This window comes from Talpa europaea, assembly GCF_964194135.1.
Source record: "Talpa europaea genome assembly, chromosome: 13".
Taxonomy (NCBI): Eukaryota; Metazoa; Chordata; class Mammalia; order Eulipotyphla; family Talpidae; genus Talpa; species Talpa europaea.
The window spans coordinates 36,224,876-36,236,938 of record NC_140080.1 but is presented as its reverse complement, the minus strand read 5'-3'; the positions used below and the strand labels follow the sequence as shown (position 1 = coordinate 36,236,938).

The 12,063-nt window shown below is 43.6% G+C and overlaps 1 protein-coding gene across 1 annotated transcript in view; it reads right to left on the bottom strand.

Moving 5' to 3' along the window:
- Positions 1–1,042: 1,042 nt before the first annotated feature.
- The window catches only part of ARHGAP26 (Rho GTPase activating protein 26), a gene marked incomplete at its 3' end in the record, with an annotated part of 427,812 nt that continues 416,791 nt past the window's right edge, over positions 1,043–12,063 (bottom strand). The window contains exons 22-23 of the mRNA XM_084252634.1: positions 9,586–9,677; positions 1,043–1,131 (exon numbers count right to left, since the gene is read on the bottom strand). Of these exons, the coding sequence (XP_084108760.1) occupies positions 1,043–1,131; positions 9,586–9,677 (181 nt within the window). The remainder of the gene's footprint in view (positions 1,132–9,585; positions 9,678–12,063) is intronic.

Here is a 12,063-nt window from a genome sequence, read left to right as displayed (position 1 = left end):
CCATGGGAGGCAGCAGACTGTCTTCTAGAAAGCAAATACTAGTTGCATGGCAGGACAGAAATATGAATATTAATATATAATTTAATCTCAAGAGGTTACTAGAGTTTGCTCCAAATATATCCTGATGCTGCTGAAACTGCTCAGAAAGAGAACAGCAGTTATTCTGTCTACCCCAAGTAGACCACTCTAATTCCTTGATCTGCTTTAGGTTGTTAGAAAACCATTAAAAAAACTACCACAAAGGGGTGGGGGTGGGGAGGAGAAAAAATATGTCATGCAAAGAGTGTATTATTTTTTCGTTTGGTTTTAGAGTAGGTTGAGTTGCCATGGTTACTGGGTGACAGCAGCCCTTAGTGGCAGAGAAGTTCCTAGCTTGGGAGGGGGGACTGTGGGGTGTGTGTGTTCCCTTGCATGAGAGGACTGGACTGAATTCTGCTGATGCTGGGCCAACGGCTGCTTCAGAGATGGTGAGAGATTGGATCTTATGTAAACAGTGCTGTAACCCCTCTCCATCCTGCATGCAAACAAATAGGCCCATCATCGGTAGTGCTGTGGGTCTCAAGTATTTAGAGGTGGGGTAGAGAGAGTGTCTACTGTAAACAAGAGCAGTGGGCCCAGCGTAGGTCTGAGAGCGACTGCCCAGCCCTGTCAGACTCAGCCACACTGCAAGTTCTTAGGGACTACTTGTATCTCACTTCCTTTTTCAGAAGGTTGGGGGTTTGGATGACTACTGAGACAAAATGAACGCTCCGAGTTCAGGTGCTAAGTGAGAGAAATGGTTTTGCAAACCTTTCTCTCTGTTATCAACATCAAATGGCCTTCTGCTGATTTACTTCTGATTCTGGCAGCGTCACCGCATGTCAGCTGAGATGATCGTGGGGCTGGGTGACACTAGCGTTCACAGAAACATTCGTATTGACAGGGAGCAGCAGAGTCAGTCACCCTCCATTTCTCAGTGGCAAAGAGAAGTGGCCTCCAACACTGGAATCAGCAGTTGTCATGGATACCACGGAAAGCTCAGCAGTTCTGCTGGGGCCCATGGTTAGAAGTACTCCACGTAGTTCTCAGGGATGAGGCCCGTCTTTCCGTTCAGAGTCCCCTCCAACCAGCCAGGCTCTTGAGATGGATGAACTGCACAGGAAAGGGAACGAGAGAAAGAGATGAGGTTACAGATAGGGCTGTAGGGTGATAAAGTGGATGTGTTTTGTTGTTGTTGTTCTTGTGTGTGTGTGTCTGTCTGAATGTCTGGAGGGGGTGGAGGGCAGAGAGAGAGAGAGAGAGAGAGAGAGAGAGAGAAGGAAGGAAGTTTGGAGAGAATGAGTGCAATTGCTCCTTAAGTTACATAATTCTAGAATTTGTTTAAACCAGAGTTTCTTCACCTTTTGTGGACATAAACCTTCTGATTAAGGCTATTCTGACCTTTATTCACAACAAAAAAGGAAACAATCACAGGCATTCAAACATTTGCATACAACTTTACTTTATTAAGTTTCTGAAGTTTCTGGTTCAAACTATAAAGAAGTGTCAGATTTCTACTTTTTTAGGTTAGAGGTCACAGTGAAGGTGCCCCACCCATGGACCCACTTACCTACATAGTGCTGACCATGGACCAAGTGGCATGTCCATGGAGGACTGATAAGAACCTGTCTTTAAGGATATCTAGCTCCTATTCTGCATTTTACTTTCCTTTAAAAAGTTAACCTATGCTTCTTTCTTTCCGCACAAATTCCTTCTGTGCCTCTCCCCTCCCGCCCCCCCCATTTTACAGCCCTCTTCTGTTTCATCCATATTCTTTCTTAGTTTTCCTTCCTGTTCCCTAGATTTTTTTTCTCCCAACTTGTATACAAGTCTGAGAGCTGTTCCCTTCATTTCTCTATTGTAAATTTCAAAATCTCTGCCCCACTGATTTTTAGCCAAAGAATAATAGTAATAGACAAAGAACATTCCCACTTCTGTGACATCCCAATTAATCCCCATGGAAAATTCTGTGATACTGTAAAGATTATATAAAATCCAGCTGACTTTGCAAAGTAGTCAATAGAAGGAAGAGAGAAGGAATCTCAGGACTTGAAGATGGGGGGTGTTCATGCTTGTGAACTGGGAACATACAAATTGCTTTAGTGCGAGGCAGGGCATTTGCTTTTAATGTAATATAAAAACCCAAAATTTCCAAGCTTGTTTGCAGAGAACGAATTTTTCCCCTATTCCTTTCCTAGGCTAATTAAGTGACTTCCTGAGCTTATTTTAGAAAAGCATTTCCGCCTCCAACTCTACTATATAACTCTAGTTTCAGTTTGTAGGGAAAGAAGCAAGAATAGAAACCAGAGGAAGCAAACAGGGAAGCAGCAAAAGGACACACGTTGAGGTGAATAGAACAATGTTCACCATGTCTAGATCTTCCATTCTTCTTTAGGAAAAGACAAGGTCAAACATCATGTGACTGGCCTCCAAAATGCTTGCATAATTTCTTGTCACTAGGCTTTAAGAATAAATAAAAGTAATGAGGGTACTTTTGGATTCATAACATCCATGCAAGAGTTCTGAGAGAGAAATACCATGGAAGAGCAAAACACATCTAAAAGCAACCTGGTCTTTCCAATGGCCAAGCTTTCCCAACCTGCCCCTAAAATACTAGCATCCAAATACCCATACCTTTCCCCATCCATCCAGTAAATGTTCTCAAGATCATTTCCATTTCTGTAGGGATAATAAAACTCTCTTCCCCTTGGTGGATTCTGATGATGAGGAAAATGCACTCAGCAGAGCCAGGACACAGTAACTGCTCAGTATAGGTTGGTTAGTAGATACTCTATCACTTGACCAACCACTTGGACTGGTCAACAAGACTCTCTTGGGAAAATCTGTGTAAGATTCTCAACAGCCCCCTAATCTTCAGGAAACCTCACATGTCATGTTCCTAACCAAAAACAAACAAATCAAAATCACTCCCCAAAAAGACCTAGAAAGAATGAAGAAGAAGAAAAAAATACCCCTCACACTGTATAGCAAAAGTCCTAGGAGAGTTGCTAAGTCCACCGGATGCTCTGAGTCCACCTCTTTCAATCTACCTTCCTGGCCAGCTCAGGTGCTGAGGTGGTGACACCTACAAAGATTAGAAATCCAATTTGCAGACTAAGAGGAGAATCAGAGGGGAGAAAGGAGGCTCCCCAAACTGGAGAACAAGAGATATATGTGACAGGAGGGGCAGGAAGCAATGCTCCAGGAAGCCACTGGATCAGGCTGCTGGCTCACCGCATTCTTGCAGGCATGCTTCACCAGGGCATGGGCCCTGACCATGACATTGGAGTCACATGGATGTTGAGATACCAGAGTGCCCGGAGTACATTAACTAAGGTAGAATGTCTAGGTGAGAGGCCCAGGGATCTGTATTTTAACTTGTTTACAAAAACTTAAAGAGTTATAACTTTTCTGTGCCTCTGTAATGATGTGGTAATAAGAATGAAAATGCAAATTTTCCTTAACTGATGGAGGAAGGAGGCAGCACACATGCCCCCCTGCTTTCTGTTATCTTCTGTTTCCTTTCCTCACACTTCAAAGATTAGCTGAAGCCCAGCTCCATAAATATCATCATCGAATCCCAGCCTCCTGTTCCCTCCCTTCACCCAGACTCCTGGAATACTCACAGTACATTTCACATATTGTTCAAGGGTCTTATTAACGCTGTGCAAATTAAGCATTCCTTCCCAGGTAGTATTTTCAGTCCCCTTTAGTTTGTATCACTCAACACTCTGCAATGGCTTCCTCTGCCTGGTGAATTATGATAGAAGCTAACACCTAGAAATGGTGACTGGGAAACAGTGATGGGCTCTGAGCTTTAAGTCTATGCTGATACATTTGATCCTAAGTATCCCAGCTTGTACTACTCTTATCCCTATTTTACAAATGAGACAAAGAAGGCTCAGAGAGGTAAATTAAATGTTTCAGGGTCACAATGATAGAATCAGAATTTGAACCCAGGCTGTTTAGCTCAACAGACAAAGCCCTTTTCCTCTACATTATGCTTCTATTCAACCAGAGAATGCGATCTTTGATGATTGGAATCATGATATGCATGTTGAGAAAATACTAAGCAGCAGGCCCTTTGCTATGTGCTTTGCCTACATCACCTCCTTTAATCGTCAAGATGACTGTGTAGTTGGTTCTCTATTACCCTCATTTCACCCATAAGAAATTGAGGCTCAGAGAGGTTAAGTATCTTGCCCCAAATTGCACAGCTGGTAGATGACGGAGGTGGAGCTGAACTAAGGACATCTGACCTCAAGGTCTGTGGCCTTAACACTACTAGCTATTGCCTATCCCGGAGTTCTAGACATTGAAGATGATCAGAAGGGCTTGTTAGACTGAATTGCACCAATGTCCAACCTTCTGAATTGGACCAGTGTCCACTGAGTTATATAAATACACAAGGTGTTGCAGCGAGTTGCCTGGGCATCTCTCCAGTCCAGCAAGCATATAATAAATATAAGCTGCTGCTGACATGGGTGTGCTTCCTGCCAACCACTTTTTCTCAGCTTCATGCATATCTACATCAACCACCTCTGCACACACAACTCAAGCTCTCTTGCTCACTGTGGACAAGGAGCAAGTGTGTGATTGAGATCTGTAATGGCTGGCTGTCCCAAGGGGAAGAAGCACTGGCTGGAAGAGGGGCTGATCCCTGAGCAGCTGAATGCATTTAGTCATTTAACAAACATATACTAAATAGCTTCCATGTGGCAGACACTGTGCTAGGTCCTCACACACAGCACAGAGGCAGCAGATATGATTCTGCTCTCAGGGAGGGACAACCTATCAAATACGCACATAATTTTAGGTAGTGATGAGGGGAGAGAAAGAGACTGGGATAGGGATATGTATAAATGATCCAAAGGAGCCAGCTGGGCAGTAGCTAGTGCAAGTGAAAAGGCCCTAAGATGGGGGAAAGCTTTGCTGATTTTAAAATAGTGTCTGCAAATTATTCTTAAAGAGCCAGATGGCACCTGTATCCCTCTCTCAACTCTGCCATTATTGTGCCACAGATCATATGTAAACAAAAAGGCATGGGTGGTTGTGTCCTGATAAAGCTTTACTTATGAAATAGGCACTAGCTGGATTTGCCCAGCAGGTCGCAGTTTGCCAGTCTTCTACGAGAAAGTGAAGAAGGCTGCAGTGTGTCGAGTGGGGGTGAGAGGAGGCAAGAGGGCAGGAAAATAACATGATATGATTTTCATTTTTCAGAGTTCACTCTAGCTTCTGGCAGAGAATGGGTTATGGAGGCAAGACTGGAAGCAGCCAGACCAGTTAGGCAGCTGGTTGGAATATCCAACTGAGAGCTGGAAGCAGCATGGGCTTGGGTTTGGCAGTACGGATTAAGGGAGGCTGGGGAGGCTGAAAGACTCCACTGAGGAACTCTACATACCCCCAGGGCCTGAGCAGCCATGGAGTGGTGACCCTCTGGTGAGGATTTTTACTACCAGCAAAGGAAACCTGGGGCTACCTGTCCTGCACACATGCCACACCCTGTACCCTGAGTATGAATGGATCCAGTCCATCTCAAATCTTGGTGAAAGTATCCCAAGAACCCAATTTTACTGAATGCCATGTGAATTTTCCAGGTATCACTAATCATGTTGCTTAAGATGACTAATGTTCCTGAGAACACTAGCTATTTCTCTTTCCAGGTGCTCGTGATAGAGTGGATAGTTTCCTAGTAGTTTGGCAAGAAATGATACTGAAGTTATTTCCAAGTATTGCACATCTATCCCCCACTCCACAAAGTCCAAAAGCTAGAACTGGGCAGCCATGCCAGATTCGCAGCACAGGCCCCTGGAATCCAGAGACTTGGGGGCTATTCACTGTGAAACAACAGACTTTGCCCTCAATCTGCCCCTCCCTTTCTCATTCATTCTTTTTGATTTTGAAAAAGACAATACACACACATTCCAAACCCGTCATTAGGAAACTTTCTTCTGAGTGGCCTGCTGATATAATCCAACAGTTACAGAGCATCCCAATCAAATATCTGTCCCTACCTAATATCTCCAGCAATAACATCACAGAGATAGAACAAGGAAAAAGATCTCCCCGCCCAACGGGATTATAGTTTTTTCCCCTTTAATGCCTGATTTATCCTATGGAAGCAAAGAGAAGAAGAAAATAGGAAATACAGCATTTTCTGAAAATTGAACATAATATTATTATCCAAATCGATGTAAAAAGTAGAGTAACATTTTGTAAGATTCTTTTTCGACTGCAGTTCAGTCAACACTGAGAGGTGTTTTCTTTGGGGTTTAATTTGGCCTTTTGATCTTCAGGGAATCTGAAAGGTCATGGGCATTGCTGGTTAAAAACAAACTAGTGTCAATGAACTCTGCCAAGGCCTCTGACTCGTTAACCCCAACCCCATTTGTCATTAAGAGATTTATGACGATAACTAAGTTGTGGGGTAGGAACAGTCAAAGAACCTGATCCACCAAGCACAGCACCCTGTAGGGAAAGAAAGGCCCTGGCAGTTAAAAACCAGCCAGGTATCTTTTCTTTTGTTGGTTAGCTATAAAACAACTTCAAAACAGACTTAACTGGGGAAATGTCAAATGGTGTGACCTTTCTGTAAAACAGTTTGGCAGTTCCTTAAATAGTCATTCAGAGTTACTGTATGACCCAGCAATCCTGCTTCTAGATATAGTGCCAAAAGAACTGAAGACATATGCTCTCACAAGAACTTATACAAGAAGGCTTATAACAGCATTATCCATAAGAGTTAAAAAGTGGAAATAATCAAAATGTCCCATCAACTGGTGAATGGATAAACAAAACATAGTCTATCCATACAATGGAATAGTATACAGCCATAAAAGGAAATGGAGTTCTGACATATGATATTACATGGATGAACATAAAAATATCATGCTAAGTGAAAGAAACCACTTACAAGTATAACATACTAGATGATTCCATTTATCTGAAATATCCAGAGCAGTCAAATTTATAGGGATAGTGTTTGTCTAGACTGGGTGCAGCAAGGCTGAGGCAAATAGGACACAACTACTAAAGGGTATGGATTTCTTTGGGGGATGATAAAGATTCTGGAGCTGGACAGTGGTGGTGGTTGCATAACTGAATGTAGCAAAAAACACTGAGTTGTGGATTTGAGTTGTGTGGTATGTGAATATCTCAATCTGTTTTTAAAATTAAAAGGAGGCTACATTCAAGAAGAGGAGGAGGACTTGAGAGCTTAGAAACCTATTCTGCCTCTGGGATGGCGAAGGGGGCCATTGTATTATCAGAGTTAACAGCTGATAGAAATAAGGCAGTCCCTTGCTTATGTAAGCAGTGAATTGCGATTGAGAGGAAAGATATTTAAACAGTGTTCTCTCAAATATCTCTCTAGGCAGATGCCCCTCCCTGTTGCCAGAGCAGAACACAGAACTCTGTGCAGCCCACTCTGATTTATCTGTTGTGAAAGCCCCATGTTATGGCTGAGCTGTGACCGCCCCCCATACTTGGGCCTAAATAGGGTGTTCTGGACAGTCTCCAGCAGCCCCACTTCACTAGCATTCTAGCTGGGCCTGAAAGCTCCAGCTGTGGACAGAAGGCAAGGCATCTGAGCTGACTGATGTATGCCTTGCTTTGTAAAGGGAGCAAAGGAAAGTTAAAGGAGCCAAAGTTTAAGCATTTTGCTTTGGGCTTTGAGATCCATAAAAAAGAACTAAGACCCTCAGATCACCGGCAGTTACAGGCTCACCTCAAGCTCTGTGGGCTCAGAAGGCTCAGGGTCCAATGTGACTAGGTGGTCTGTGAACTGTTTCCCTTTCTGCCTACCCAAGCCTAATTACTGTGTCTGCCATGCTGAGTAAGCAGAGGAGAAGCCCCTTTGCAAGTGCATGTAGTCAAGTCTGGTGCCCAGGAGCCTGTCTCTGCTCTGGTTTGGAACTTGAGGCCTTTTCAGATAACTTGGAACCAGGGTGTCAAAGTGCAGCAGCTACTACTAGCGAAGAGTCAGACCCAGATTATCTAAAAAGGGAAAACTGTCACTGTGAACTATGAGAATAACAGGGTCTTTTACTATGATAGATGTAATGATGACAATGATGGTCATAACAACAAAAACATACTGAAAGCTTACTATGTGTTGAGTATTACCTTACTGTGAAGTATACTATCAAATTTCTAAACAACTCTATTAAACACTTTTTTATGATAGAGGAGAGAAGTGAGGCATGGAGAAATTAAGTTACTGCTTGAAGTTGCATAGGTGTCAGTGGTCAAGCCAATACCTGTGCTGAATCCAGAGTTCATGGTCTGCAGTGCTATGTGGGAGTCTTGGCTTCACTGGAAGATGGGGTGTCCTAGGGCACCAGGCATGTGCACAGACCTCTTCCCGGGAACTGCCCCACCCCACCACAGGTCTAGAAATGTCAGAGAAAATATCTAGTTCCTAATACCAGGCACCTACTTTTTGTTTCCTCCTTTGAGAAAAACAAACAGACTCTTTCACCCAGGGATCCAGAAAGATCAGCCCCAATGGAGAACTTCATCTGGGGAAAAACTCAGCTGTAAAAATCAGTGTTCTGATTTTTCTCTTAGGTAAATTATAAGTTATGACAAATGATGACATCAATTCTCATTTAAAATGATACTACCAGGGCCTCACTGGTGGCGCAAGGAGTTAAGATGCAGCACTATGAAGCTATCCACAGCCACTACAGCACAAATTCGATCCCTAGCTGGCCAGGGAACAACCCACATGGCGCAGCAGACCTCCTCAGCAGTGTATTTCAGTCAATCTGCCTGTTCTGCTCTCCACTCTGTCTCTGGTGAATCCTTTCACCCCCTCACACCTCTGGCCTGTATCCCAGTTCTTGTATGCATAAATAAATAAATCTTAAAAAAAAAAAGACACTACTTTCTTTTAAAGGGAGGAAAACAAAGAATGGTGTATCAATTAAGTACTAGTTTCTAGTCCTACGAAGCAGGTGCAAAGGATCCAATTTCATTCCAGGATCCCAACCAGGACAGCTGTTGGTTTGCAGGGAGGTTTGACTCTGGGGCAGTCTACTCTATGATCCAGAAATCAGGGAGAGAACAAGCAGAGACACAGTGAGGCCTACTGGTCCAAAACTCGCCCAGTGTCCTATCATCTTAGAAACTGGCCTCACCTGCCATGGACAATGAATACCACCAAACCCAAGAGAAAAAGGCTTGAAACTCATGGTCTTAATCTCCACACTGAGCCACTTAAAACACTTACTGGGTTCCTGTTCTCCATTCCTTTGTCTGCACTCCAGCCCTGAGACTCAAAGCCACTGTTGGTGCAGGGCTAAGCCTTTGCGGGTACAGTCTCTCAATCCACAGCAGCTTGATAAGACTGCTTCTCCCAGAGCCACGAGTGGATTGCATGTGTCCACTCCTGATAGTTTTTCTTGAAGTCCCGTACTCTCCTCTTCTTTGGGAAAAGACACACAAGCACACACTCCTTTTCGGTCTTACCTGTTCTATTGAGATTTTCCTTAGAGAGGGACTTTGAAAACTTCAGTATTTATTTGTTTTTCTTCCCCATATCTCTGGTGGGGATAAGAAACTCACCATTATCGAAGACTGTGCCTGCTGTGAATGAGAGTTCTGAGTCGTGTTCAGCTTTGCAGGCATACAAGGCTTTGGCCTTCCGGAACGGTGTGCTGTTTGAAAACAGGAGTCTATTTAGCCATTTTTTAAAAAGTTTCTGAAAGCCCCAGATATTTAATCTCTTTTCCTTCCCTTCCCTGCAAGCCATCTAGCCCTCTCTTGTGGGAAGAGCCTGACAAGGCAGCCAGATGGCAAAACATGAGGTAAAAAGTTGCAAAGGTCACAGGAGAAAAAGAGAAATAGTAAGAGAAAATCCAAAAGTCCTGAGAAACCACACTTCTGATAGGGTCACCTTGTGCCATCTCAAAATTTTACCTAGGAGTTACAACAGCTGGACAGTGGGAAGGCAGGCTGGGCCCCACTTTTGAAGGAGTAGCTGGGGTGGAGGAAGGTGGGGGTAGGAAAGAACTTCCAAGTTGCAGTGGAGAACACTCCCAACAGACTCGGTTGAAAGTTGGCAATGCTCAGTGAGACAAAAAGGAGAAATTCTAGCAAAGCCAGGTTTCTACTTCAGGCCATGGGCTGACATTAGCTCTTCCAGATGTTACTTATTTCTCATTGGGCTGGTAGAGCAGGATTCCAGAGCTGAAACTCCCAGACCCCCAGGGTAGGGCAGGGAATAGACAAGGTGTGCGTGTGCACGTATGTGCACATGTGTGGGGAGTGTGGGGATCATGGGGAGAAGGAAAAAGAGAGGAGGAGGAAAGAGGGAGGGGACACAACTCTTTTTTCTCTTCTCCCATGCAATGAATGTTGATAACAATTCTTAACTGTACATCAGGATCCCCTGGAGAGCTTTCAAAAAATGTAGATGTCTGGGTTCTACCCAGATTTGCATATATAAGCATGAGCATTTTTAATAAGCTCTCCAAGTGACTCTAACATGCAACCAAAATTCACAGCTATTGTTCTAGAGTAGGGATTGGCAAACTCTTTCAGTAAAGGGCCAGAAAGCAAATATTTTAGACTTTGTGGGCCATATGGAGATTCGGAAATTTGCCAAAAGCAATTTCCCTCTTTCTCCAAGCCATCTGAGGAAGCATAATTAGGGGCTCAAGGGTAGAATGAAAAAAAGACCAAGTAGGTCATCTGGGATAGGCAATTATTCAAAGGATATATGTTGTTTACTTTACCGTCATTTCACTAATGGAGAGTCTCAAGGAATTAGTGATGCTGAACCTCCCAGGGCACACTCATTTCTAGTGGTTGAATGAGATTTTTGTGGGGAATAGTCTGGTTTCAGGTAAATCTAGACAGGACCTGAAAGGGCAGGAGTCTGGGTCATTACGGAACTGGCACCAGGCCATTAAGTCCAGCTTCCCCTTGGGAAAGGGAGCGATGGGCAGAGAGAAATCTATAGCAGGGCCAGGTAAAAAAATTCCAATCTTCACTCTAGGAAAACTGAAGGAAAAAATGACTTCAAAGATCTGTTGGCAGGATGATCAGAGTAAATGATGACACAGAATTTGTGGCTAGGGTGCAGTTTCACTGTTGTTCTCCAGTAGCCACGAGATGATGGTGGCCAGATGGGAGAAAACTGGGTCACTGGGAGAAAATGAGGTGGCCCACTGGCCATGAATGTAAAGTGAACCTTTAAAATTCATTGGCTCCTACTATAAAACTGCTCTTTTTGTCCCATTAGTATAAAGTAGAATTCAGGACAAGGGGCACATTCTGTGATCTAGCTGAATTGTGAGTTGGTCAGCAATGGTCAAACATCCAATGTGCAACTTTCAGGGAGGGCAAAAAAAAGTTTTTTGTTTTTTTTTTTTGAGGGAGAGGGGAGTAAAGAGGAGTCACTTAGTTGTGAAAAGTGCTAAAACTGTCAAAAAAATGATCAGCAGGTACAAAGATTCGGTCATGACAAAGGAAGTGGAAAGAGAACCAAGCATGGTCTTCCAGGTTCTGTAGCAGGGTCACTGTCCCCTGAGATCAGGGCAGAGCAGGTGAGTAAAGAGCAAAGAGACTGGGGAGGAGAAATAAAAGGCGAGGGAAAAGTCTTCCAAGGCAAGGCTCCTCCAGCTGGATTTTCATAGAGGTTACTTATTAATCTCATTAGATAAAGGGAATGGGGCTATACAGGGGCAAGCTAGGGAAACCAACTGGGGTACCTGGCAGGAAGAAAGCAGAGGAAGCTGACAGGTGCAAAAGACTATCACACAAGAGGAATAAATGTCCACTAACATCAGAATTTGGGAATTAGATAATGAAGTGATAATAAAATAGTATATTAAAAATAAAAACAAAGGTCAGGAACGAGCCCTCTTGCTTACCTCTCAAAAGAGCAGGCAACTGTATCTATGAAAGGGTCTTTTCCCTCGAGTCTTCCTCCCAACCCCTTTGGGATGTGCCTCCAAATGGGAGAGATAACAGAAGCAGAGGCTTCTAAAAGGAATGGTCACTTCTGAGTCCCAGGACCAGCATTGACAAATAAAATAA